The 27,222-nt window shown below is 48.2% G+C and overlaps 11 protein-coding genes across 11 annotated transcripts; 4 read left to right on the top strand and 7 right to left on the bottom strand.

Moving 5' to 3' along the window:
• Positions 1 to 2,001: 2,001 nt before the first annotated feature.
• Positions 2,002 to 2,447, bottom strand: T310_4106 (uncharacterized protein; the record flags this gene model as incomplete). Its single annotated transcript, XM_013472991.1, has 4 exons — positions 2,002 to 2,029; positions 2,083 to 2,139; positions 2,187 to 2,334; positions 2,408 to 2,447. The coding sequence occupies 4 exons, from the start codon at positions 2,445 to 2,447 to the stop codon at positions 2,002 to 2,004; spliced, it is 273 nt and encodes a 90-aa protein (XP_013328445.1).
• A 2,376-nt stretch (positions 2,448 to 4,823) lies between these two features.
• Positions 4,824 to 5,697, bottom strand: T310_4107 (uncharacterized protein; the record flags this gene model as incomplete). Its single annotated transcript, XM_013472992.1, has 2 exons — positions 4,824 to 5,522; positions 5,695 to 5,697. 2 exons carry the CDS (start codon positions 5,695 to 5,697, stop codon positions 4,824 to 4,826), a joined length of 702 nt encoding a protein of 233 aa, XP_013328446.1.
• A 1,570-nt stretch (positions 5,698 to 7,267) lies between these two features.
• Positions 7,268 to 7,953, bottom strand: T310_4108 (Ubiquitin ligase subunit HrtA; the record flags this gene model as incomplete). The annotated part of the gene is made up of 4 exons (XM_013472993.1): positions 7,268 to 7,405; positions 7,569 to 7,639; positions 7,694 to 7,772; positions 7,831 to 7,953. 4 exons carry the CDS (start codon positions 7,951 to 7,953, stop codon positions 7,268 to 7,270), a joined length of 411 nt encoding a protein of 136 aa, XP_013328447.1.
• Positions 7,954 to 8,797: 844 nt separating this feature from the next.
• Positions 8,798 to 10,167, top strand: T310_4109 (Uncharacterized protein; the record flags this gene model as incomplete). The annotated part of the gene is made up of 2 exons (XM_013472994.1): positions 8,798 to 9,046; positions 9,088 to 10,167. The coding sequence occupies 2 exons, from the start codon at positions 8,798 to 8,800 to the stop codon at positions 10,165 to 10,167; spliced, it is 1,329 nt and encodes a 442-aa protein (XP_013328448.1).
• Positions 10,168 to 12,885: 2,718 nt separating this feature from the next.
• On the top strand, positions 12,886 to 14,606 carry T310_4110 (1,3-beta-glucan synthase; the record flags this gene model as incomplete). The annotated part of the gene is made up of 2 exons (XM_013472995.1): positions 12,886 to 12,905; positions 12,968 to 14,606. The coding sequence occupies 2 exons, from the start codon at positions 12,886 to 12,888 to the stop codon at positions 14,604 to 14,606; spliced, it is 1,659 nt and encodes a 552-aa protein (XP_013328449.1).
• A 1,041-nt stretch (positions 14,607 to 15,647) lies between these two features.
• Positions 15,648 to 16,737, bottom strand: T310_4111 (NTP binding protein; the record flags this gene model as incomplete). Its single annotated transcript, XM_013472996.1, has 2 exons — positions 15,648 to 16,418; positions 16,726 to 16,737. The coding sequence occupies 2 exons, from the start codon at positions 16,735 to 16,737 to the stop codon at positions 15,648 to 15,650; spliced, it is 783 nt and encodes a 260-aa protein (XP_013328450.1).
• A 437-nt stretch (positions 16,738 to 17,174) lies between these two features.
• On the top strand, positions 17,175 to 18,527 carry T310_4112 (Golgi GDP-mannose transporter; the record flags this gene model as incomplete). The annotated part of the gene is made up of 3 exons (XM_013472997.1): positions 17,175 to 17,420; positions 17,746 to 18,025; positions 18,079 to 18,527. 3 exons carry the CDS (start codon positions 17,175 to 17,177, stop codon positions 18,525 to 18,527), a joined length of 975 nt encoding a protein of 324 aa, XP_013328451.1.
• Positions 18,528 to 19,280: 753 nt separating this feature from the next.
• T310_4113 (uncharacterized protein) lies at positions 19,281 to 20,928 on the top strand (the record flags this gene model as incomplete). The annotated part of the gene is made up of 2 exons (XM_013472998.1): positions 19,281 to 19,530; positions 19,613 to 20,928. 2 exons carry the CDS (start codon positions 19,281 to 19,283, stop codon positions 20,926 to 20,928), a joined length of 1,566 nt encoding a protein of 521 aa, XP_013328452.1.
• Positions 20,929 to 21,030: 102 nt separating this feature from the next.
• T310_4114 (uncharacterized protein) lies at positions 21,031 to 22,454 on the bottom strand (the record flags this gene model as incomplete). Its single annotated transcript, XM_013472999.1, has 4 exons — positions 21,031 to 21,459; positions 21,544 to 21,738; positions 21,802 to 22,341; positions 22,401 to 22,454. 4 exons carry the CDS (start codon positions 22,452 to 22,454, stop codon positions 21,031 to 21,033), a joined length of 1,218 nt encoding a protein of 405 aa, XP_013328453.1.
• Positions 22,455 to 23,014: 560 nt separating this feature from the next.
• Positions 23,015 to 24,729, bottom strand: T310_4115 (Pseudouridylate synthase family protein; the record flags this gene model as incomplete). The annotated part of the gene is made up of 5 exons (XM_013473000.1): positions 23,015 to 23,359; positions 23,425 to 23,651; positions 23,702 to 24,333; positions 24,400 to 24,556; positions 24,618 to 24,729. 5 exons carry the CDS (start codon positions 24,727 to 24,729, stop codon positions 23,015 to 23,017), a joined length of 1,473 nt encoding a protein of 490 aa, XP_013328454.1.
• Positions 24,730 to 25,218: 489 nt separating this feature from the next.
• On the bottom strand, positions 25,219 to 26,569 carry T310_4116 (Centromere/microtubule-binding protein Cbf5; the record flags this gene model as incomplete). The annotated part of the gene is made up of 5 exons (XM_013473001.1): positions 25,219 to 25,689; positions 25,865 to 25,890; positions 26,045 to 26,245; positions 26,296 to 26,474; positions 26,535 to 26,569. 5 exons carry the CDS (start codon positions 26,567 to 26,569, stop codon positions 25,219 to 25,221), a joined length of 912 nt encoding a protein of 303 aa, XP_013328455.1.
• Between the last annotated feature and the right edge of the window lie 653 nt (positions 26,570 to 27,222).

The raw sequence follows: 27,222 nt of genomic DNA on the forward strand, positions 1-27,222 counted from the left end.
CTTATGATTATTGGCAGATAGTATTAGTAATCATTCAGCTAGTGTATTCAGTACTAGGCGGTGAGACAAGATAGCCAATAAGATTAGTAACAGACATGTAATAAGAATACGCCACTACCAAATACGGCCTAGCATAATACCTATATTGGATCTAAAATTACAATGCAAATACAGAAATAATTACCCTATTTTTTAGCGTGTGCAGTTTCTTTTGGCGCCCTCCTCCGTACACTAACGAGCGGCAATCCGCGAGGACAATCAACACCCCTACAGCGGTTAGGGTGCAGATTCCAACTAGATCCACAGGATCGTTCGATCTCGTGTTCGTCTTCCGGATCTTCGCTTGTTTGCATGATTGCTGTCTTCAGGGATCGGTTACCCAGTATCTACAGCACACAGACCACAGAGCATCCCGACGTATGAATTCTGCAGAGAGAATAATCGGTGGACCCTTTATCATCGGCGTGTTCCTAGAGTAATCCTCGTCAGTCCGGGGATTGCAAGCCATCGCAGCACGGACAGGACGGCAGACCGCAGCGTCCTGATGGAACATGCATGGGTTGCATGGCCCCCATCCCGGTGAGAAGGACACTGCGCGTTTACTGCGTTTTAATACGGCCCAGCACCACGGATCGGCAGTCAGAACGTGACAACGAATTAATGCAGGAGCCGTGATTCCCCGCGGAAATATGCCAGGGGCAGAATCTTCAGATCGCAATTTCGGGAACCCAGAGTACTCTACTTCTAGTAAACAATATCTCTGGGGATCCGTAGCCCGATATACGGAGTATATTGTCACGCTCGATGTTGGCCTCACATAAGGAGTAGCTTAATGCTGGACTCTTCTGTTGACTGCTAAGATCGGCCCAGGACAGGATGAACAAGTCGAAAGAATGATCGTCCAGTTTCTTCATACTCCGTAGAGGCAGCAGTCCACCACATGGTGTTAGTCATCGAGCGTGCTCCGACGCCATTGGCGTTCACGCTTCGGCTCTCCACGTTTCGGGTTCGAGAACAAGATCGTCGGGTTCTTGTCTTTTTTGGTGTTTGGCACTGGCGAACATCAACTAGCTAACCGGCCCTGTGGATACTCGCCGAGTCGCCGATGTGGGCGTGGCTCCGAGTCCGCCAGAAGTTGAACAACTTGAACTATGTCTGGAACAGCAATTACTGCACAGAGTACTCCGTACTCCGTACAGATTACTCTGTACAGTACTCTGCAGAGTCCCCCGTATACGCTGTGGTTAACGCTCTCTATGCCAAGATAGTTAAAACGTACGAGCGTCCTTTCCCTCACGAAACTCCAGTAGCAAGTCTTGGAAGATCCTAGTTACCATCACCCAGTTGAATCGATCGATGACCCAACCAGTAGATGGTATATGTTTCTGGCCCTGGGGCCATGAATACCTCATTCCCCCACACCCTACTTCTAACTGACCAAGTGCCGAGTACAGATGGAGTCGTGCCACTCAAATAGTTCCCAGCCACAAGTTTAACCAGTTGCTAATTGCCGATCTACCATCCACGTTTCGGCATTTATAGTGGAGAAGCAACATATATTTTGTTTCTTTTTTTTTCCCTTCTAACGTAGGGCTGCAAGACAGCAACCTCTTGGCCTAGGTCTAGTACTGTACATCCAACAAACCTAATAATTGTCCTGATTGTTATCAAGTCCAGATCTAGGAATGGAATACTCCGTGCGTACTATACGTGCATTTAAGTAGTAAGAAAGGATTTTGAAATTCATGAATGACATCATTATCCTGCATCCTTCAAGATCATCTACTGCCTGCTTTTGCCATCGTCAGCGTCAGCAACCAATTTCCTTTTCAGGAAGTAAATTTAGAAAATCCCTCTCGAAACTCTACCTATTAATTCGCTATTGAATAAATCCCTCAGTCTGCAAGTAAGTGATGGTGTGATGGCAGTCGCCACTGATAACAGCGTAGTCTGGGTCTGAGTCTTGGTCTGGGTCCATCAGGATGCTCGTGTCTTCGATATCTAGCTATCTCCTAGTCGTTGACGCTTCCTATACTGATGGTGCAGTAATGAGTAGCTTAATTCTCAGATGATATCACTCACTCCACCGAAGTGGGTAGAGTGGCCCGGTGGGGAGTGAGGGGGCCGTGATTTTGACATCTGTCATGTACTGTACATCACATACACCTCCATATAAAATAACTCACTCTATACGAGTCATTAGTGTGGAATTGTTATGAATAAGTTGAGCTCGATTTTCATTCGCCAAGCTTATTCTGTTCTGCAATGCTGACCTAAGATAATAATCGACTTCCTGCAGGCTGCATGCAGTATACGCATTATACCCCCAAATTTCTATTCTTGGTATATTTTTTTGGCCTCTTTTGGCCCCTACATATGTACTCAGTACTTGAAGTTCTGAACCTACCTGAACTACTGTGCAGACTAGGTTCATAGGAATTCTGCATGGGGAAAAAAAAGATTCTGTCCTTTTCCATTTCTTCAGACTTCAGCAGTGGCAGATACTAGACTGCAGATAATGCTATGCTATGGCCTGTGCTATGTCATGCTATCGGAAACGGTCAGATGACTATTACTTGACTATTTTATCTCCATCGTAGTTAGATCATGATTCCCATATTTTAGTGTGAGTGACTAATCGATTGACGCTTGACACCATGTACTCTGTAGTTTGTAGTCTGCAGTCCGTACATAGTCTATGATAGTTCGACTCGATTTAATTCGCCAATAAAATAAAATAAAATAAAAAACGTAGACGTAAAAACGTGTGCTTCTCCCGCATGACATGAAGATCCCCCAGAAAAACAAAGGAAAATGGCCCCCAACCGTTGAAGGGAGGCTCGAAGTGTAAGCCACACAGACCAACCACCCGCCGCTATCGAAAAACTAACAAGCAGATCAACAGGAGGAATGCCTATTACTATTCACAATAATGGATCTTGTTCATTCGCTGCAGCTTGCATCTCTGCCTGCATGCTTGCATGCTGTCAGATGTCCCCCATTTTTAGCACTTCATCCACACACTTGCAACAGGATCAAGTGAAAAGACTTGAACTATGGATTATTGATTAGTTGGTGTGGAACCAACAAACTGGGGCCGAAGTCGGTATTTGACTATTATTTCTCATGTCAAAAAAACAAAGAGCTCTGCAGGATTCTTGATGGATCACACTAATGAACTAACTAGCGGGGGTGGGATTGATATCGATAACAATAAATACAAATAACAATAGGTAACCAACCGATGGAGCCTGTAGAAGGATCGCGGAGTAGGGTTGATTCATGACGCTGTCATGTGGATCTAGATGATCATGTTCAGCATGGTCATCGTCGACAATGCTTCTTCGTTCTTGGTTTGACAGACAGTAACGGCCCCAGGAAATCAGATCGCCTACCTCTACATAGTAAATAGTGAAAGCAGTGGTGGGTGCTAGTCAACAGCGTTTTTTTTTTGTATTCCAGTTCTTGTTGATATATTACCTTCTTTGAGCTGCCTAGAGACTGCTAGTACTGTACTGCACGGCTGATGATCAATGACTGGGATATCATCGACTGGTCGTCAGTTGCTGGTAGAAGTAATTGTATGTACTGTAGGTAGACAATTTGAATATTGAGTATTGTGTATTGAAGCCTTCAGCACTGTACAGTACAACAATTCATGATATGATATCAATTATTTGATTTCTGTGCGCTATTATTACCAAGCAAATGCTATCTGTCCTCACTTTTAATTGGGCTGTTTGATACTTGATATCAGTAATTAGTTTTTTTTTAATTGTTCGCTATGATCTATCTAAAATCGCTGTTTGTTCCCTTTTCATAACCTAACTGCTCATGTCGATATCAGTCAAAAAAGAAGTAGAAGAGGAGGAGGAATCTCAGCTTCCAAGTACAAGTACTACTACCTATAGATATACCTATACCTAGTTTATTTCAAGATATATGTACATACAGTACACACGCATGCATATCTCGACGGTATGCAGAGACAAGACAGACGATATTAAGACTGGGAGTACAATATCATTAAAGGAGGGGAAAGAGAGAGTAGATTAAGTCTGAAGAATGGAATTGAATGGATACATTCCATTCAACAATGCAGAGTATCTATCTATCTATCCATCTACTTATCTGTATGTACATTACAATACCTAACTCGAGTAGATCCTATTGACCGAATATGGCATATATTAGTGGTCAGGGAAGGAACAAGAGTTATTTTTTTTTCTTTCAGTAAAAACCATTCAAGACGAAACAAGACAAGACAGGTTTTGACATGGCCTGACATAATGGACGTTCAAAAGGCAATTTTTTTTTTCTCAATTGTTTGTAAAAGTCAGAGGGAATTCTCAATGATATCACCTCAATGTTGTGAATGAGATTCGGTTCTTTCTCCGCTGTATTGAACTGTACTGGTCGAGGTAGATACTACCTCTCTCTTTCTTTTTGGCTGAAAGGAAGGATTCAAGCTGGGTTATTGACTGATGACTGTTCTGAAAAGTAAACTTGGCAGCTTGGCTAATATCACGTCAAGGAATGAATATACTACATACAGATACTCATGACTGTGAAAAAAAAAAGAAAGAAAGAAAGCCTCGTCTTTCCTCTTCCTCGCTTCCTTTCCCAATCACCTTCTCTCAAACAATTCTCTGGTCACATCTATTCAACTTGGATAAGCGTTTTCCGAATTCGGGAAATAAATCACAGGATACAAACACTGTTCTCGACTCTGTCTATTTCCTTGACCGCCGCTTTCTCCGCACTGGCTCCAGACCTAAGAACTCCGGTGGTTCACCTCTGAGACGCCTACTCCGCCTTGTCGGTTAAACGTTTGCGTATCTCCTCCGTCGTCGTCGCTGCTTCTGTGTTTGTGTCTGTGTCTGTGTCTGCGTCTGCGTCTGCGTCTCTATATGAGGCGCAGGATGTGCTTCGGTAGTATCGGTTGGGTTGCCGACCTCGTTCCCATCAGACCCTTCATTAGGACTACTCCCATGATAGCTAGGCACGTCCCATAAATCTCGTTCCGGAGTATCATCCAAGTCCTCTTGGTTGGCATCTTTCTCTTCAGGTTGGTCTAGGGGTGGGATTGATAGATGTGGTTGCTCATCTGACTCATTCGATGGTATTTCGATGCTTGCGATAGGTGCTCTCGAATCAACCTTGTCCCTCTTCTGTCTTGTAGGCTGCTGTACTGTCTGAATAGCAGTGATCCCGATTTCAGAATCGGGAGATAGACTCTTTGTGAGGTCTACTTCCTCTGTCGTTGGGGAGACTGTCTCCGGTTTTATATTCGGTTCGTGAGACAGACTCTGTGTGTCTCTGCCCCGTTGCTTTTCATTTTCTTTTTCATCCTCATGCGAGTCATGCTGGAGAACCTCATAGTTTGGAGCAGAATGAACAAGCCCAGGATGTGGCTGGTTCGCAGTGTGTTGTGTCTCCTCGAGCTGCTCCTCTTTCGCTTTCTTAACCGGCGTCATTTGATTAAGAATGTTATAAAGAGTAAGGGTCCAGTAGGAATCAAACTGTTCTGAGTAAATAAACAGGAGCAATAACAGATAGAGCGAAACCAGTTGATCTTTGATATGAAAGCAGCTCTATGGAGGTGCTTGCAGAAAGACAACTGTTGATATATAGCAGAGAACAATGGCTGTTGGAGACAGACATGATTTCTATATATACTGTTGGAATAATAACCATTATTGATGACAAGAAGACAAAGAGTTGACCTTTTTAAGATAAAAGATGGACAATGACACCAATTGACGGTGGCACACACCATATATAGAGAGAGATGGGATCCTTTATACTCTCATCCAAGTTAATAGGACAAAGCAAGAGTAACATGAGTAGTGACTGACAATCTTCTTTCAGTGAATCGTAAATAGAACCCACAGGGTGTGCCTCATGGCCAAGCAGTTGAGCATCTGTGCTTCCTTGATTTTCTTTCTGGAAATAAGATCAATGACCTGTGTTCTTTTTTTTTCCAATGGCGCCTCCACAAACAGGTCGAAGGACCTGCTGCAGCAAAGGAAAATTCTGGCTAGCAGGCATGTCCAGTACTGTATATATTTCTGCAAAAGTAAAAGAAAGCCTTGACAGAACAAGGCGCAGTGGAATCTCCAGACAGCTCAGAGTATAGAAGAAAATCAACGAACATGAGCCCCGATAAATGTTCGATACCTTCCTATATTTAGTTATGGCGACTTTGCGCTTTGAAGTTACATACAACGAATAATTTTGAAAGCAAGCAAGCTCCTAGTGAATAAGGCTGGTGCAGCAATAGACAAAGAGAGTAAATAAAAAAAAGATGAGGATATACCAGTCCTCTTGCTCAATAACTGACTAGACAGGCTCTTTGTTCTGCTTGAAGACTCGATTGATTTATTCTTAGAAGAATGAGGCCAAAGATCGTAGCTATGAATTTACTCCGTATGAAGCATTGACAATATATCTAACGATCTGCCTCGGCGGCTCCGCCTTCTCCGTCCCGCATTGCTTAGCTTTGACTAACTAGGCAAGATGCCAATCCGGAGCAACTTGGCCACTCGACTGACAAGCTACGAACCCCCTCGATAACAGAGACAACAGTCATTCACCATGGATAATCTCCTGGCACCTCTTCAAGATGCTCTTGAAGGTCAGATAGTAAGTATTACTTCGCGCTTCCTCCTCATACAAAGTAAACTCAATTGATCCGCTCCTTGCGCAATGCTGACCTGGCCACTTTCGTTATTTTAGGACTTTCATGGCCAGCGCCTCGCCGAGACCCTCTCCACCCTTCTCCTGATCTTGTCTGGTGTATGCGATCTCTGCTGTGGTGATCTTCCTGAAAAGGGTGTCGCTGATTTATTTGATTCCGGCTAGGTTGTTGCGTTCGCCGTTGGGTTTCTTCAACAAGACATCTACTTGACGCTATGGATCGGGCTAGCGGGCGCACTCCTCACTGCCTTGGTCGTGGTTCCTCCATGGCCTATTTATAATAAGAGCCCAGAGAAATGGTTCAACCCAGCGACCGGTGGAAGGAGTGGTGGTGTGCCAGACATAGTAGTGGACGGGGTCAAAGTCGGGTAGCGGCAAATATGCGGATGGTTTGAGCGGATGGCTACCAAAATATAAATTTTATTCCTGACTATTGACCGCGGAATACTGTGAGCTATTGAAATGAAATCGTATCTGGGTTCTTTTTCTATCTCTGTTGTCGTGCAATGGAACCTTGGCATGGCCTGAATACTGCTCTAACGCCGTTGTGAACTAGCCCTGCCTTGCTTCACTTGAAGTCCCCCGAAGTCATCTCATCATGGGTGTAAAAGTATGCGTGAACTGGATCCCCGAGTTCATGCTGTCTGTCATTTTGCTGCACATAGCGGCCAGCATTTTTGTCTTGCAACCTCCCGACAACCAACATCTACCGACCATATTTCTGAAACTCCCAGTCTCGGTTGTCCAGAGGACAGACTTGTCTGGTCTTCAACCATCTCGAGATGCAGTGGAAATGGAAGGCGTGCTAATCGAGCCATAATTTCCGTTAGCATTTATAACACAGAAAGAGCCGGCCACCGTCAACTCACGTTGCAAATACCCCAAGCAACGGTGCATTCCTCTGTAGTAGACGAGCCCTGATTCGCTTGACATTCGATGCCTGTATTAAATTAGACCTAGCTTGACCGTCACTCTAGTATTCGTAGAGACGTACAGAGATCCATGATGTGGTTGCGGCAGATGGCACAGTTGTCAACGACGATATCCCACGCCCACAATGCGACAGCGTTCCACTAAAAAAAATAATCAGTCACCGGTATATCATTTCCTGACCGAGCTGATAAGACGCACTTTCTTGACCTCGAAACGCTTTTTCCCCTCAGTGCCTTCGGAAGCTCCAGACTTCGCTGCCTTGGGTGCCTTCTCTTTGCTCGACACCCCAGAGGAGGCATCTTTCATCTCTACGTCCGCCATCTTCGAGATATTTTTGTCTTCGTCGCAGCTAAGCGGATGTACGAGTGGGACGAGCAGGGGTCAGATGGTGGTAAAGAATGAGGGGAGAGGATTGGGGTTGGCGGCTAGAGCTGCGGTGAAGCCTACTGACATCAGTATCTGACTGATAGATAACAGATGGAGCCCAAGCACGATAACGATCTGCGAACCTTGAAGGAAACAACAGGTCAGGCTGTGGGGATTGCGATCCACATCACCTGGCTATCCTGCATCACGATCCAGACTTCAGTGACAGATCGCTGGCACTTCGTTCTGTTGCTTCTCGTGCAACTTCGCGGAGGGACGGTTATCAGCCCGGGCGGTGGCTTGTGGCTGGTTCCCGTGTGGCAAGGCTCACACCCCGCCAGCGTCCACTGACCACTGACCACTGGCCTGTCCGTCGGCGGCCCAGCGCAAGGCTGCCAGTTGTTGCTCTCTTCGACTCCCATCCCAACGCCAGTCAATCTTTACCTTCTCCCTCATGCGCGACCTATCTTCGATCCAGAGATGAATACGCTCGTGAGATCCTTGGCCTTCCTTCCTCCTTCCTCTTCTGCCGTTCGAGAAACTCTGCTGTTGTCCGCCAGGCCCTGCGATTCTCTGTTACCTCCTACGACACAACCTAGCCCCATTGCCGCCGCCATTCGCACATCCTAGCTCCAGCCCGACCCCTTGCTTCTCCCTGTTGAAGGTCTTAAGAGCTGGCCGCTGGGCGGTATCGTGATTCTCTTGACTATAGTATTGTTCTCTACTGCTCCATTTGTTGTTATCTCTCCTTTTTCCTATCTGTTCCAAGGCTGCCTATTTTTTAAGCCTATCTGTCGCAATGTCGACTCAAGCACCCCAAACGCCAAAGGGTCCACGGAACCCTAAACGTCAGCACAAGAAGAACGTCAGTCCTCATTCACAAGCAAAGGCCGCTCTGCTGGCAACACCTCCGTCATCACCTCCCCGAAGCTCGAGTCCTGGAGATCCGGCCGCTGAGGACAATGGCGCTACGGGAGCGTCTCGAAAGAAGAACAATATACGCTCAGCAAAGAAATCCCGCCTCATAATAACCATGCTTCCAACCATCGTCATACATCTTCACAGCCGAACATAGCTTCTCCTCAGCAGAAGGACAGTCCACACTATGCAGGACCGACCTTCCATGCTTCTCCCGCCCCGTCAGCTCTGCCAATACCAAGCTTCTTCTCTAAATCTGTACCCGATTCCGGCCTGTCTTCGGGGTTGGAACTTGAGAACGGGATGGACAGCGAGCCTGGCACCGAGAACACGCCCTCGAAGCCGAGAGCTGGAGGATCCCATGTCGACAAAGAACATGAACCGTCGCCATTAGACTTCCTCTTCAAAGCTGCCATTAATGCCAGAGATAAATTGCAACAAAGTCCGGAAACTTCACAGAAGATGAGTTCTCCAAGTACGGACTCAAAAGCCTATCAGGCTTATCGCCGACCAGAGAGCTCTGCCAACGGAATTTTCCCTCTTGAGCTCGAAGAGCCCGAAAGGCGCATGATGCCCATTGGGCCAGCATTTGCTACACCATATAAGGACCGGATGAATGCGCTCCGGTCAGCCAGCAGTCCATCGCAACCGAAGGTGGACCTTGACGAGGATCAGCGAAAGGCGAAGACTGAGGCACTGAAGAACCTTCTTCTCAATCCCCGTCCCCAACGTCCTTCGTCTGTCTCTCCTCACACCCGAAATCAATTCAATGACTCGAACGTTCGTGCTGTCGGACATCAATACAACAACGTCCCCTTGCGCACGTCTTCCGGGCCACCGACTCCATGTCAACAAGATATGTTCCACGGCGGGGGGAAGACACCAACCTATCAATACGGGTCTCCTGTTGCCAGTGATCCCCGTCAATTCCGCACTCCATCATCTGCTTTGCGACAAGAGGTTTTGCCGTCCAGTGTCGATACCGTTGACGTAGGGGGACCGTATCATACTCCCCGCGTGTCATCCGCCTCAGCATCCTACCAAGGCTACTCCTCTCAACCCGCCTATTACTCGCCGACTCCTCAGCGGGTGGACCTTCCGGGGTCATCTTCCCCCCGTGCTACAGAGCTAGATATCAAGAAAATGGAAGACGATCTGAGGCGAATTCTCAAACTCGATATTTCCAACGGCATTCATCCAAACGGAGTCCAAAGTGGAGTGCAAAGCGGAGTGCAAAGCTCTCTCGCATGATGCTCATCACGTCGTCATTTCGTCGCACATATGCAGTCTATGTCTTTTTTTTTCCGGATGAGCTTGGATATTATCATATCTAGCGTCTCTTGAAGATTGCGGCTGATCTTTCTTGATTGGCTGAACTGGGGAGTTCTTTGCGATTTCTCATCTTTTTTTTTCTTTCTTTGCTCTCGCTTCTTTCCCTTTGTGCGTTGATTTCCGTGGTATCTCTGCTTCTTCCTGGTCCGGGTCGTTCTTCCGGTGTTAGATTTGCATGGTCATCGGATGATTTTCCGGGCAAGGGGTCTCTGGTTTGTGGGTCTCTTTCGGTTGGGGGGATTTTCTATATGTCTCGGTGAATGCTTGGATCGGATCTCTGTCAGGCTTTCTTAGGCGTCTTTCTTCTTGCATCTAGCCTGGAGTCTGGGGTGTTCGAAGCCTTGTTCGGGTTCGGCGATTCATGATGGATGTTCTGATGCCTCGGCTTAGGGACTCTTCTATATTCCTCAGTGGGATCATTTCACCGGCTTTGACGACGCTTTCAGGCCCTGCTTTTTTCGTCCCCGTTTGTGCAACTGGCGCGACGGACACGGCGATTCAACTCACCGGAGTTGAATCCCTAGTTAGACAATACCAACTGTTTCCACTCTTTACACATGGCCTCCAACCTGTAGATGAGTGTTCCCCATCAGCTGCGAAGTAAACGATCGTTCCGAATCTGCACACAACTACGGGGTATTGTAGTACTGTACAGGACCTGGGTTCCCGTAGTATGAATGCTACCGAGAAAACTCAGCAAGCACTCTCTGAGATCTACATGGGATAAAAAGGGGTACAGTGTGAAGCTATGTACGGAGTACTTCGTAGAATACCACTTAACTGTACTAATTACGTTTGGGTCCTGAAATAGTCCGTACAATGGTGTTTCACGGATTAAGGGTCAGGTGTGGGTTTTGATTCAATGCCCAAGTTAGCGCAGGGCAAGGACCATTTCCTCAGACAACTACCTCTACTCCGTATACACCGTACTCCGTAGTTGTCGGGAAAAAAAATGAAGCGCACTAAATGCCATTTCCGTTCTTGGACGGGAGCCTCGTGAGAAGGAGACTAAGGCAAGCACCAAGAGAGCATTGAGGGAGCATGAGGGAGCACCAGCCTTGAACGACTTGCTTTGCTCGTCTAGGCTTGAAGGGGAAGGAATGTCTGGGCTTAAGAATACTGGCCTCGTACATAGGCTTTTCTATATAGTCTACCTATTGCATAGGGTTATTAATAAGCATATTATTACTTGAATTAACACTACATATACGTATACTGATGAACTCTTGGGGCCATATAACGGCATTTTCCCCTCTTTATGATTACATAGCATGCTACCATTAAGGATTTATAAAAAGTAACAGAGTTACATCCGGTCTGTTGACTATTCTGGCTTTGGATATTATACTCTGTAGGGGAAAAAAAATGCATGGGGGGAAAAAAATTAAAGGCGGCTCTTTTGAGCCTGCAGGAACCCGGGAAGACTACTCCGTACAGAGTACAATTAGAAGCCTTAGAAACATTCTAGTGCATATAGGTGGGTGAACCAGCAGGAGCAGAAGGGTTTAGCAGATGCTTAGTCACAGAACGGTAATTGAAGGGCAACGTCTTTGTATGAAACGACCCAGATAGTGTGCGGGCTAGACCCCTGATGATCGACTAGTTGTAAGCACTTTATGCTGAACTTGACAGCACAAAACAGCGGATCGACAAGTCAGGAGTATTTCAAAGGCAACCCTTTTCAATGTTACAAAGGGTGGTTATAGCTGATCTTGTTTTTTTTCCCCATTTTCCCCTGAAAGCTTCATTGAGGATAGATCATGATTTGGAGCAATGAAACGTGGAGGTTGTATATGTGCTATCAGATAACCACACAAAAAGCAACTTGTGGCCCCTTTCAGAATATCATTGCTTGTTTCACGCTTGGTCACGAGAGACAGAATGTCATTGGCCCAGGTGGGGTGCCAGATGTGCCTTATATGCCAAGCTGCAAGATGACAGTGACCAATGCGAGCGTTTGTCTGGCTGTGGGAAGCTGTCTGTCAATACTGTCACTCATACTGCTGTAGCTGGATGCCAGACACGTCTTCCAGCCAGCCTAAGTGCCTGGACTTGCAGGAGACCAAGAGCATGCTACCCTCAGCGACAGAGGCGTCTCCTGGTTGCAATTAATGCCGGGCCCGTCCACGGCGACCTGGCCTGGGCTGGGGCGCGCGGCGGCCCACGGGCGGCACGGTGATAGGAGGGCGGCCTCGTTAACCCCAACTACGGCGGTGGGCGCCTTCCCAGCACGCCAACACGCGAATCACAGGCGCCCGCATGCTCCATCCTGAGCCCAGACAGCCCAGGAGACGCCGAAGAACGCAGAAAAACGCTGGCCCGTCTTTTGTTGCTCCTTGTCTGCTCTTCTACAGCGTCATTCTGCCTTCTTCTGCCAGTCTGCCCCCATCAGCCACATCCTGCTGGCCTCCTTCTTCTTCCTTTGCCCTTCAGCCTCTGCCTTTTCTGCCCCGTCTCACCCTCGGGACTGTCATTCTGCCCTCTGCCCCTGTTGCTGACCGCCGTACCGTTGACGACTTGGGTGACGGGTGACGGGTGACTTGCGTGTCTGTTTTCCTGCTTCAGCAAGCTCCTCCATGAACAGTCCGCCTGCGGACTCCAATCAGTCACTGGCCTCCCAACTATCAGTCCTTCGCCATGCCTCCCGTGACCTCGTCGTGAGTATTCCATGCTTCCTCCCCCCTCATCCCCCCGGGCCGCGTTTCTGACATGTCCCCAGTATCACTTCGGCATGGCGCTCGTTCTGGCATACTATGACCTCTAATGACCGACATGCCTCCCACGACTCCCCTTATCGCACCGGTCAACATGTGCCTCTCAGCCAGAGTCGCCATGCTCCCCTGACCTCCGTTGTCACCAGTGCCGCCGAATCTCACCCGGACCTGACCACCCCCTTTGAGGAAGAAGAGAACCACAAAGGCTCCTTGAGTTCCAACTCCAATGGCTGGCCTGGCTCTCCTGGCGGCCCTGGATCCCCGACCCAACCATATTCCCCCGGGATGAGATCCCTGACCTCCCAAAAGCGAAGATCGAATGATCAATCTGCACCGGACGGAGCTGGTCCGGGCGAGATCCAGATGCAAAGTTTCCATGATGGTGCTCCTCCGCCTCCCCCCGTCTCTCACTCTTGGGCCAAGATCGACCGCTGGGCGGAGAAGAACTACGAGGAACTTTACGATCAGCTAGGAGAAGGCTGTACCCTGAACGATGTCAACGAGCTAGAACACGAGCTGGATTGCAGCCTCCCTCTCGAGGTGCGAGAGTCCCTACAGATCCACGATGGCCAGGAGCGAGGCGGCCTGCCCACCGGCATCATTTTCGGCTGCATGCTTCTCGACTGCGAGGAGATTGTTCAAGAATGGAAGAATTGGCGCACCGTCAACGAGTCGTTTTTCAACAATATCCCATCGCAACCCCCGTCGAAGAGTGGGTCATCATCGGCCGGGCCGTCTCACCAGGCCTCCAACCCCATGTGGAGACAGGAGCTCCTTGAACGACAAGATTCGCAGCCTCCAGGCGCCGTCCAGAAGGCCTACGCACACCCCGGTTGGATTCCTCTCGCGCGTGACTGGGGTGGGAACAACATCGCCGTCGATCTGGCTCCGGGACCGACTGGGAAATGGGGCCAGGTTATCATCTTTGGACGCGACTACGACTGCAAGTACGTGGTCGCCCGCTCATGGGCGGCGTTTCTCGCCATCGTCGCGGACGACATCACGAGTAACAAGGTCTTCGTGGATGAAGAAACGGGCGAGCTCAAGTTGAAGGAATTCCCAAATCAAAACGTGGAGCCTCCCTATCTGGAGATCCTGCGGTGGAGAGTGGATCAGAAATACGGTCGACGACCGCCGCGGCGGAAGCCTGCCAACGGCTTGGGTCTCAGTACCGGTCCTGGGAAAGCCCGTGATTCCCCGTACGGGAGTCCGACCCCCGGTGAGGAACGGGGAAGATCCCCTCACCGTTTCTCGAATCGTGGACCGAATCAGAGCCCCAAGACGCCATTTGCGATATCTAGTCCCCTTGCGCGCGTGACGGAAGAGGCTTCCAGTCCCGTTAATGCTACATCTTCTGGAGATGACAAGGCTCAAGATTCGGCGACCAAGGAGCCGGAGAAGACGTCGCAGGGCGATGATCTTCTCGAAATGGCAACATCCGATGCCCAAGGCAAAGATAACGGCGACAGTTCGTCCCAGGAAAAGACCCAGGACAAGGTCAAAGAGCAGGAGCAGGAGCAGGAGCAGGAGCCCAAACAGGACGAAGTCGTTTCAGAAAAGGTCGTCGAGAAGGAAGCCAAGCTAGAGTCTTCCACGGGCCTGGATACGGAGAACTTGGGGGAGATGAAAACAGTGGCGATTTGAATATCGCCGTCTACGTTTCTGTCCGATCCACTGGACTGCTCTCTTTCTGCGTTTCCGTCGTCTTGGGGGGTTCCAGGTGTTTATTGTGGGGCTCAGCGTTTAAGTCTTTTAATCGAGAACCGACGAGAGGTTCTAATGTATAGAGTCTGTTTATTTTCCGCTTGGTCGCTCGATATCCTTTTCTGCCGTTTCGACGGGGACTCTTTTTTTCCATCTGGCCCTTCTCCGATGATTCCTCCAGTGTTTTCCTACTTCTTTTTTTTTCCCTTTTTTTTCTCCCTTTCATGTGTCCCCTCTCTTCCTGCCTGTCAGATGGACTACCTCTTGTAACTGTACGATCATGCAGTGTGTTACTCTTGCATTTCATTTATCCAGGTTTTGTGATCGGAGTCTGTCCATTTTTCCTCTCCGATTCAAATAAATCGCACTTAGTGCTATGAGCTTAGCTTCGTGGTAAAACAAGCTCTAATGACCTGTAATTTGACTTCACCTTAAGCACATTGCCAAACAAGGAATGCATGATGTCTCTGAGTGGAACATGTTTATGTTTTAAGCAACTTGCGCAATTTCCTGCCATTGGTTGTGTTGTTTCTGAATGGGTCCTGTTTCCTATGGACACAGATAACAAAAATGCTAGAAGTGTATCATGACAATATTACTCTTTTCTGGACATCTTTCGATCTGCCCGTATGCTCCTTTTTTTTCTCCTATCAATAGCGAAGATGGCTCACTGGCCGGCAGCTTTCACTGATTTGACAAATCCCGTCCTAATGGGTCTGGCGAATTCTCAGCCGTTCTGACTGAGGGCTCTAATAGACATCTCCTTTTCTTTGTCCCGAGGAACAATGGACAGTCGTTAGGAGGTGCAATGCAGCTGTGCATCTCAGGTACCAAAGATGTTGATCTTCAGGACTGCCTCTCGGGACACAACATGTCAAGGACTTATCCATAGATGCCGGCTGAGGCTGCGCATTTATGTATGATCCTGGATGCCAGACTTCCATCCTACGCTCCGGCTGCATTATAGTTGTTGAGTTCTCCTCAGTCCCAGTCATCTTCATCGTCATCATCGTCAGTCTTGTTTGTATTCTTATTCCTAGCATTTCCGCTGCGAATCCCTCGCCCTCTTTCCTTGTCGTCTTCACTGTCGCTACTTTGGTTATGCCGCCCTCCACCACCTCCATGGCTCAGCTTTTCTCTAACAAGGACGCCGTTCCTTAAGAGTCTCTTCTCTAACTCTGATGTTTGAAATCCGTCGACCCCATCTCGCTGGCCGCCACCAAGACCCTCGAAACCTACAATCCGCTCCTTGGTGATGCCGTCAATAAACCCAATTACGCACGGCAGAACGCGGATGTTGAGCTTCTCGACGACAAAAGGACAGTTGCGCACATCGACACGGGCAAATCGGACCTCATAATGCCGCGACGCCAGTATCCGAAGATGCTCGTCCATAACACTGCAGCGCGCAAAGTCCGGATGCGAGAAGTGTACCACACACCGCGAAGAGTTCGTGGTCAGATCCAGAAGGGTCTGGTCATCGGGGAGGGTGGGATACAAGGCCTGAGCGGGGTTGGTCCCAGAAGATGAATTGCGCAGGAGGGCTTCTTTCGCGGATGCTAGTTCGCTTTGGAGCTGCTCGATCCGATGCGCGCGGTAGGCGGAATCGTCTTCTTTCTCGAGGGCCTCGAAGAGGGCGTCCTCGTCGAGGTCGTCTGGATTGTCTGCCGGGTTCTTCTGATCGAGGATCGCGGAGACTTTGGGATCGAGCGGTGTCGTCGAAACGGATGACATGACTGTGGCCTGGGCAAGCTATAGAATGCGTTCTTTATTCATATACAGGAGAAGAAATGGGATTTTAGAGAGAACGTGGGGATTGGGAGTTCGGGCGGTGATAGTATATTAGGATTACTGTCGCGTTGAAGTTGCTAGTCTGGTGTGTGGAGATCCCACATGGTAATCAATCAATCGACGGCGGATCGGCCAACAAAATCATTAGGAAAACACCAAATGAAACCTGCATCAAGGCATGAAAGGTTTCGACGTAGGATGGATTACATGGAGAATACTGACAATTCGTGGGCATGTCAGAGCGCTTGGTCGCCTGTTATTTATTTACCATCACGATCATGATTGCAGCCTCCCCTGATTCCTGGAATTAATTAACTGTAACTGGAATATTTATTTCCTCTGGCCTCGCTAGCGCTGAATGGGGACAGGGAGAGCGTGGTGACATCGGCCATCTCCAGTTGGCCTGAACTATTGTTATTCTGCTCGCCCCGTTTCACAGCCGCATTCGGGCTCCTTAGTTTTTCCCCTTCCTCTTCTTCCCGCCTCCCTCTTATCTTTCCTTACTAAGGCCTCCCTCGCTTCTCGGGAACCCTTTTCTAAAAGACCGTGCTGTTCTCTCCACGTTTGTTTTCTCTTCCTTGCTTCCCGCTTGCTGGTCTTCTCGTTCTCTGCGGCGAGCCAATTTCGTCGACGCGCTCCCCGTATCGGACGCCTTCTGTGACCCCGACTCGCCGCGTCACCGCAGTCTGCGAAGTCTGAGCTGAAAGTTACGCGAGAATGGCGGAAGGCAAGAAGACGGACGACTACACCGTTGAGATGAGCAAGCTGGATCAGGGCTCGAAGAATTTCGAGCCCGCCTCGGTCCCTGCGCCTAGGAGCAGTTTCTCCAGCAGCTCCCTGGCCAACAATCCGATTCTCCCAGTGCTCGCCTACTGTGGGTCGTCGATTTTGATGACCGTGATGAACAAATATGTTTTGTCGGGCTTGGACTTCAACCTGAATTTTTTCTTGCTTTGTGTTCAGGTGCGTTGTTTCCTCGATCGATCTAAAGGGGTCGCAATGCCGATACCAGTGCTAACTGCGAATCTCGACTACAGTCCATTGTTTGCGTCGTTGCAATTCAGACCTGCAAGGCCGCCGGTGTTATAACGTTCCGTGATTTCAGCTCGGATGAGGCCAAAAAATGTTGGTTGTCCCTGAACGGTCTGAATGGCGCGTTCTTCAGCTCCTAACGTCCTGGTCTTTCCTCTGTCTAGGGTTCCCTATCACGCTTCTTCTTATCGGCATGATCTACACCGGTTCCAAGGCTCTTCAGTATCTGTCGATTCCTGTCTATACGATCTTCAAGAACCTGACCATTATTCTTATCGCCTACGGCGAGGTCCTTTGGTTTGGGGGCTCGGTCACCGGCCTTACCCTCTTCTCCTTTGGTCTCATGGTCCTCAGTTCCATCATCGCAGCGTGGGCCGACATTAAACATGCCGTCGAGACCAGCATTGATGCGACCGCAAAGGTCTCCACTCTGAATGCCGGTTATATCTGGATGTTGATTAACTGTCTCTGCACCTCGTCATATGTCCTCGGCATGCGGAAGCGGATCAAGTTGACGAACTTCAAGGATTTCGATAGTAAGTGCCTCGTGGCATTGAAAGACCATCCTGTTTTCTAACAAATTCTTCAGCCATGTTCTACAACAACCTCCTTTCTATCCCTGTCCTTATCGTTTTTAGCCTCGTTGTCGAAGACTGGTCCAGCGAAAACGTCAACCGGAATTTCCCCCCTGCCGACCGCACCAATATTTTCATGGCCATGGTCCTCTCCGGTCTGTCGTCCGTCTTCATCTCCTATACTTCCGCGTGGTGTGTCCGTGTTACGTCGTCGACGACCTATTCTATGGTGGGAGCCTTGAACAAACTCCCTATTGCGCTGTCTGGCCTTATTTTCTTCGATGCTCCCGTCACCGTTCCCAGTGTCTCCGCCATCGTGGTTGGATTTATTAGCGGTGTTGTATACGCAATCGCCAAGGTCAAGCAAAACGCCAAGCCCAAGACTGGAATCCTGCCCACCACGAACCCACCTGTCCCTGTCAGTGCGAGTAGCCAGAGTATGAGAGACTCGCTGAGGTCGTGAACGAGTGTCGAAGAAGTGTATGGTGTTGAGCGGGTCCCATAGGATTCAGTGCTTTTGGTCTGCACGAATCCATCGATCTTTCTCATTTTTTTATTTTAACCACACTTCTGGATTTTCGCTACACGGCTTTTATTACTACCCATAGAGGCCAGTAGAAGCGGATGTTTTGTCTTATTTGTTATCCGCTTCCATGCCCTCGTCTTGCACACCCTTTTGACGATGGCGGCGCACATCTTCCTTTATCTATCTACTGTTGTATGTGTTTTATTCGGGCGTAAAGTGCCTGGAAGCGATTCTTTCTGGATTGTTGTTTCGGCTCGGTGCTGGTTTTATGGGTGAACTTTATCAGGTAGACGAGGATGTTATGTTGGCTCTAGTTCGATCATGTATATATATATGACTGAGTTTATTTAAAAGGAAAACTGAAAAATAATACATAGAGAGCAGAATAATCGAGTTAAAAGAAGTAATTTAATGGAAAGGCTGTCATAGTGTATTTGTATTTTTTTTTATGTTCCTTCTAAGCGGTGAGGATATCCCAAGAAAATCTAACCTAGGATCTAGCTAGGTAAACACCTTAAAAATCAATCACAAGATATTCATACACACGATGTATTCATTTTTGCACACACCTTTCCAAATTATATGTACATGAACTCAACGATATCAATACATCAAGTGCAATCAAATCATCACAAACAAGAAAGGTGAAAGGAAAGGTGAAAAAGAAAAGAAAAAAAAGGAAAAGGAAAAATGGCGAAATCAAAGAAGAAAGGCATCGCCATCCATACCCATCAAGACATAAACAGCAAGAAGAAAAAGAAGATGCACTCTTTCTCTAGACTGTCGACGACGATATCATCGTCCTCGTCATCACAGAAGACGACGAACACCAAAGCGGTTCAGGAGGGAGGACAGCCGCGGAAACATCAGCAACAACAGCAACATATGCTTCCTACCGTTCCGTTTGGGAGGAATGATCGGATTTTGTTGATTGGTGAAGGTGAGTCGAGTCGAGTCGAGTTGAGCCAAGTCAATTCATTAATTACATCATGCATAATGCATAAATATCGCATTAATAATAGTTGGAAGTGAGAATTGGATTGTTTTGAAGCATGCTATTTATTATAAAAAAATACACTTGGGATTTCTTATCTATCGCTCTCTCCCTTCCCCTTTTTTTTCCATGCCTGATGTTGTATGTCCGAATTCGAGCACTGACTGTCTCATCCCAGGTGACTTTTCATTCGCTCGCTCGTTGGCAGAGCATCATCGCTGCAGATATATCCTTGCAACATGCTACGATTCCAAGGATGTCCTTCATTCCAAGTACCCTCAGGCAGAGGAGAATATCAACAAGTTCCTGTCTCTCGACGCCTTCGCTGGCGAAGGCAAAAGCAAAAGCGAAAAGGAAGGAGGTCCTGTCGAGGAAGAAGATGAACCGGCCGGGAAGGAAGAAGAGAATCCTCAACCGAAATCTTCAGAAGATGTAAAGAAAGATGATGGTGACGACCATGACGACGCGAGCAACAGTAAAAAGCTCGTCCGTGAGAAAAGTCGCAATTACAGACGCAAGGTTCTCTTCTCGGTTGACGCCCGGAAACTGGGCACCGCTGCTGGTGGCGGGAAGGAAGTCCGTCGTGGGTTTCCCAGGCCAGGGGATTTCCGGAATCGGAAGGAGAAGAAGAAGAAGAAAGAAAGGAATCCTGCTGCTGCGGGTGGCGGGAATAGTAATGATAGGGGAGTCACTACTACCACCGGTAGTAACGGTGAAGAAGGAGGGCCATGGGATATCATCTGCTTCAATTTCCCGCATGTCGGGGGACTCTCCACGGACGTGAATCGACAGGTCCGTGCGAACCAGGAACTCCTCGTGGCGTTCTTCAAGGCCTGTGTTCCGTTGCTGTCGACATCGGTTCCAACTGAGGCCGATGATGACGATGATTATGACGATAACGATGACCGATACACCGACTCAGACGAAGGGGAGAAGGATCCCGATCGCTATAATACAGAGTCGGAACTCAGCGATAGCGACACAACAGAGGAGACAACAAAGGAGAAAAGCAGAACACGGACGATACCAAAAACACGCGGTCAAATCCTGGTGACTCTGTTCGAGGGCGAACCCTACACGCTATGGAACATCAAAGATCTCGCGCGTCATGCTGGCCTGCGGGTCGTCACCAGTTTCCGCTTCTCCTGGAAGTCGTACCCAGGCTACTCGCACGCCCGGACCCTTGGCGTAGTAGAAAGTCGCAGCGGTCGGACGGGAGGCGGATGGAAAGGGGAGGATCGAGAGGCGAGAACGTATGTGTTTGAGGTCAAGGGAGAAGATAATTATCCGTTGATGGGAGCTAGAAAGAGAACAAGAGAGGATAGCAGCGACGATGACGATTAATCAATGTGTATTATATTATTTACTATGGCCATTAGTGTCATGATAATGCGAGATTTGTAACCTTGAGCTGCAAAAAAAAAAGACACCCCAAGTGACCGTTCTCTACATGATATAGACCTTCTTTATCTCCCGCTCGTCAAACACTTCGCCCGTTGTTGGATCTTTTACCTTGCCTTCTTCCAATCCAGCCTTCCTGCTCATTTCTAATAGCCGCTCCCGTCCATAGATTCTCCCGTTTGGCAGAATCATTGGATCACTCTCCACCGAACTCTTCGTGTGGTGAGCGTACGGCACGCTACGGGCCAGCTCATTTAGCTCGGTGGAGCAGATCGGGCAAACCGAGGTGGTCGCTGACATTGAATTCGAGCTCGAGGAAGCATAAGCCGAGTGGCAGGAAGGTGTCTTGAGGGCAGACAGGCCGGCGGAAAGGGCAATGTGCAAAAGAGGGCGGGGCGGTAGGGATAGAAGTTCATGATGGGTGCGAACAAAAAGATCAGACAGATAATTCCAGCGTTCTGGTGAATACATGGACTAGATCATCGTTAGCATATGTTACGTCGTCTCCCAGGAGACGAATGACCCATTCAAGTCATTCTCTAAGACACTTGGACCTACTTTGTAAGGCTCTACATCCGTGTCCTTGGAGAAAGCCAGTAGACCCGCAGCTCGGTGGATTTCCTGAGCCTGGGTTTCCATATGGGGCGATAGATATTTCTTTGCATGTTGCATTGCTTCAAGCAACTTCTCTCTCTGGCCCGTCCTGACCATCTCGATGTACTGTTGTAGTCGTAGTTCGAACTCCAAATTATGCTATTTGCCGATTAGCAACTATCGTCAGTATTCATAAAAGCAAGAAGAGAGATTTCGCCATACCTGGCTCTTCTTTAAAGCTGCTTTGTTTTCCCCGCACCATTGCAGCGCCTCTTTTGCCTCCCCACGACGCAGGCTCTCCGCGATCCGCTGACACTGAACAAAGGTATCGATGTCCACAAGATCCTCGATCCCTTTCTCTTGTGCCAGCTGCTTCGCACTTTCCGAGAAACCAGAACGGAGCATATGGTCCACCAGCAATCGATTTAGCCGTGTTCTCGACCATTCGTCGTATTTCACATCCGACAAACTCTGTATCTTATAAAGATCCTGTAGATGCTGAATACGCTTCCTCGACTGACTCTGGATCTTTTTCTCCTCTTCCTGTAGACTCTCCATCTTCCTTTTCAAGCCTTGCATGCGGCGAATCATGGCATCAAGAGATGCGAGAGTCTGCTCCGTAGTTTGGGTTCCAGTGAGGGAGCCATTGGCTACCTTTTTAAGCTCTGGTAGGATGTATTCCTTCTCGCGCTCGACAACCCGCTGTACCGTCTTGAAATTCCGTCGTGCCAGCTCATGAGGAAGACGAAGGAGTGGTTGGTCCTAATTATTGCAGTTAGACTGGGAATGCTTGTAACAGGGGCGAGGCAGGGAAGGCATACTAAGAGAAGGTGACTCTCAGCATTAAGCTTTGTTGAGCTGAGTTCCGCAGCCATAATACGACACAATAGAAGGCGCACTTCAACAGGTATGCCAATAAATTATGAGCAGCCCAAATATTCTTCCCGTGTCACTGTACTGCACAACAGCTGGGATGGTGGTGCGACGAGGGGTGAGGAGAAGCTGGAGGTGTGAGGGGATGATGTGGAGACCCGGAGTCCTCCAGCCAGCTGCTGACATCAACATTCATGCATGGCAAAAACGTGACTTTATGTCCACGGAGTACAACCCAGGGAGTTAATGTATGTTTCTAGTCAAAGAATGGTAAATTTTATACTATTTTAATTTTAAAATGGACTATACTAGTTGGGCACTGCCTTTTCAGGAAGCAAAGTTCGAATATTTGAGGGTACATCCACTTTTCCTTTCGCAACTAAGCTGAAATAATTGTCCCACGAAGATAACAACGTCCCTTTTTAACCAAGACTCCAGCCAGAGGCAAATATGATACAGAATACTCAGATGGATAAAACGATTGGAAAACATGAATGGGAGCAAAAACTCAGAATCATATCGTGTCACGATGAAAGGCCGACGCCACACTGTCTTGAGTTGCCTAGTCACTGTCATCACTCTCATCCTTGTCTTGTTTCGATTTGCGCCGCTCTTTCTTCTCCTTCTTCTCCTTCTTCTTGCGCTTGCGCTCGGCACGTTCCTCGGGGGTTTCACCTTCGTGTCGCTTGCGCTTCTTCTTGTCGTCCTCTTTGGGCTCTTCAACCTCCATTTTAGATGGTGGAGAAGAAGGTGCACCATTTGATGGAGCTGCCGGAGCAGGAACGGCCTCTTCCTTGGACGTAGTTTCCGCCACCTGTTGCGCGGCAGTGTCTTCTTGCGGAGCATTGTAGTCTTTGTATTCATTCTTCCATTTGGCGGGAGTAGCTTCGTTAGGTCGGCCGTATTTCTGGAGAGAAACGTTAGCAAACGTTATGCAGAAGCTAAACTTTTTTAACGTGAGGAAGTACTGACATCTAGCTTGCCCTCAGACTTCAGTTTCTTCTTTTCAAGGGCCACCGGTCCCAATCCCCACCTACGAGGATAGAGATCGCGCTCCATAATGCACCGTTTGACCTTGGCGACCACACCATGATCGCAGGTCGAGAGCTCGACAGTCGACATTTGAGCAATCCCCAGAGCAATTGCTTCACCCTTCGTTGTCATAAGCACAACCTCTTCACCAACTTCAATGCCGGCCTCTGCGGAGAATTAGCATGACATGAATCAGGGTCGAGTCTCCTAGACTTACCAAAACGTAGCAGACCAGGAATCATGAGCTTCGCGCCATAGCATACAGCATTGACAGCACTGTCTTTCACAACGATCCGTTTGTATGTGGTGAGCAGACTCTCCAATGGACGAATCACTTTCCGCAGGTAAGAATCGTCACGCTGATTGTCCCACATCCACTGAGCATCTAGGACGTCATGAAGAGTAACCATCCCATCCTGCTCATCCATCGCTCCACTGCGAACACGTCTCAGCTCCTGCATGTGTGCTCCAACACCGAGAAGCAAGCCCAGATGGACACAAAGGGTTCGAATATATGTGCCTGCTTCGCAACTGACCCAGAAAACAGCCAGGTGTCTGTCATTGTCAAACTCATAAAGCTTGCTTTCATGTATCGTTCTGATACGGAGCTGACGCTTCACAGCTGAGATCAGAGGTGGACGCTGGAACAGAGCCCCAGTCAGTGTCTCAAGGGCCCGCGCAAACTGGGCCTCGCCACCTGGGAGCCGATCATGGAGACGAATGACACAGACATATTCCTTTCCGGCACCCTGCTGCGACTTAACAAGGCGAGTTGCACGATCGATGCAGACAATCAGACAACCGGTGACTTTGGGGTCAAGAGTACCACTGTGGCCAGTTTTTTCAACCCTACCCGCAATGTTAGTCTCGTGTGTGCCTGTAAACCAAGGAAGCGGGTAAAAAAAGAAACTATACCTAAGGATTCTCTTCAACCAAGCGACAACTTCATGGCTTGACGGGTTCGCTGGTTTGTCGAGGTTAATCACGCCAGAGCTGATGTACGACTTCAGGTCCCGTTTGAGAGGGGAGCAACCAGCCGGAATTGGAGTGAAGTGGCCAGTTCTGACAAGAACTAAAGCTCAGTTAGGAGGACGGATATACATAATATAGGGACAATCCATCGAGATGCTCACGTTTATCGTAATTCTTCAGCAGCAGCGGCCACTCCGAGGTGGGAATGCTGGGCGTGACCGCCTCAGGCTTGATGCTAAAATCGACATCTTCTTTTGATGCGGAAGCCACCATTTTGAACAGTCTGCACGACAGTGCAACTGGTTCTGCAGAGGGCGCGAACAGGGAATGCGCTGCCAGTTGAAAGTCGTTGATGCTGGAGGAAAAATTAAAGGGAAATTTTGCAGTGCGGATGGAGCTTGACCCGACAAAACAGGTTAGTACAAAAATTCTAACTACTCCAGGTGGCACGCTAGTCTTCCTCTTAGGCAGAATCATATGTGCCTTAGGCACCTCGGTACCATACAAAGTAGATGATACAACGTCCGATTTGAGAAGTTACAGCATTAAGACAATAACTACAGTTATCGGAGTTGCTTGAAAATTTGTATTCTGAATAGTATGAGTTTATTTCTTTCTACTTATCGCCCACACTTACATAATAACTTAATCGAAAACAAGAGATATACTGAGTGCAAGAGATTTTAACTCTGGATGAATTTACGTCTGAGACGATCTCTTTCATTCACTATTTCTGAGAAATTTACATACTGCTTTTGTGCTTCAGTCGCCACCCAACCGTCTGCCAGGACCTCTACTACTCCATGAGCTTCCGAAAGAAGAGCTCCAACCACTTGAAGAGCCCTGTGTCGACTGTTGTCCTGGGCGATAGGCTGTGCCATAAGTGCGAGAAGTGGCACGGTGACCATCGAATATCCTCTGAATAAAGGCAGGTGTGGTGATGTAATTTCTTCCACCACCAAAGGTTGGATAGATACGTGTTAGAAAGTCATATAAATGCGCAGCAAGGATACCCGTGCCCTGACTCATCACACTTCCCCATCCATGCATCACCAAGGTGACAGCAAGCATAGCGAAAGGTAACCACTCAGCCGGGATCTGGATTACAAAAAACATGACTTTTCTGCCACGGTTGTCTTGTGCCCATGTATAGATAAAGGCAAGAATTAAAGCAGAAGTAAATATCAACCTGCCAAGCAGACAGCCTGCAGTGAGCTTTGTTGAGTTAGTACACTGATCCAGTATCAAGTAGCGGTATGTGTTTAACACAAAGATGTGCAGGGAAAGGAAAGCTACAAATTCGTGTAATGAGATGTTAAATGTAGGGCACCATAACCACCATGCGCAGATTGTTTTCCCACACATGGCTAATCCCAATTGGATAACCCACCATTCTTGCACCACATACACTCCTAGGATTGACATAGATAGGAGCTGTACGAGATGCAAGGGTAATCTCCCTCACTCCCAGGAACCGCTTCAGCTAGGAGATGCTGGGCGGGCAGATATGTGAGGTGGATGCTTTATAGCATGCAGCGAACACAGCAGCGAGTAGTATTTATGACTGTATTGTAGTTTCCTCTCTCACATGCAAACTCTTTATTTCTCTTTTTATCCACTTCGAATGTGTAATGTGAAGACATGGCATGTGCTTTTGTGGCGGAAGAGGCGTAGCGAATGCTGCTACTTACCATAATCACTGTGCCCACAAAGAGCACATAGACGAAAAAATCGCCTGGAAGGATGAAACGTGGTGAGCCTGTCTCTAGGGCGCTTGCATAGGTATATACTGCATTCAATTAGTGAAGACTTCAGTCAGGAGGCATCAACTAGTCGTACTGAAGTACAGATCAAACAGGAAGTTGAGTTGGGGTCCTGTGAGGAAAAAAGGAGTAGCGAGTCTCCATAGTTCCGGAGGAAATTTCAGAATTGAATCCAGGCTGAAGATGATGCGATAACCGCTAAGCAGGCCACCGTATACTAGCGCAGACTGAACGAAAGTCAGTGCAGTTAGAGTCCTGCACGATGGCTGTTGTCAGATATCCAGCTTTCCAAGACAGTAAAGCAGGCACCCGTACCTGGAAACTGGCGGAGCAGACCAGAAAGCATCCATTTTTGACCAAAGACAAATATAAATCCTTGAAAGTTGTGATGTTTTGGCGCTCTCTTCAGGGCGCTGGGGTGTCAGGCAGTGACCCCGAGGGATTGAAAAAGAAGGAAAAGAAAAAAAAACTGTGGCTCCATAAGTAGCTGGGAGACGTTGAACGCCGCTAGTCTGTTTCTATCCGTTTCTGGGCACTGCATGAGGAACGCGGAAATTCAAGTTTCTCCGGGCCCTTGTCTGTTTTCCACCTTTTCGTTCCTTATAGTTTGATATGAGCTTCAGCTAATTTAATTGTTTCTCTTGATCTGCTTCGGTTCGGCCTCAAGTAGTCTGCTTCTCACTGAAATGTCGGTGCAACTCGCACACCGCAACTTTTCAGGCTGAGACGTTCATCATTCCTGGTCTTGCATTGAAAATGATAGGACCATCCGCGGGTCTCTAAGTGATCAAACCAAGGCGAATACCACGAGTGAAACGGATCAGGGGATAAGTCAAAGAACCTAATCAGTCCGACAAAGGATCCTAGCAAGTGGTTGGGAACAATCACCTGTTAGGGGTTTACGAGAGTGGATAGTAAGTATGGTCTTTGAGGCCGGATGGCCGTCATTAATTTCTCTCTTATGTAGTAACAGTATAGTGAGAGATCAAATTCTATCAATTGG

This window comes from Rasamsonia emersonii (genome assembly GCF_000968595.1).
Source record: "Rasamsonia emersonii CBS 393.64 chromosome Unknown ctg1118621760095, whole genome shotgun sequence".
In the NCBI taxonomy this organism is placed as follows: Eukaryota; Fungi; Ascomycota; class Eurotiomycetes; order Eurotiales; family Trichocomaceae; genus Rasamsonia; species Rasamsonia emersonii.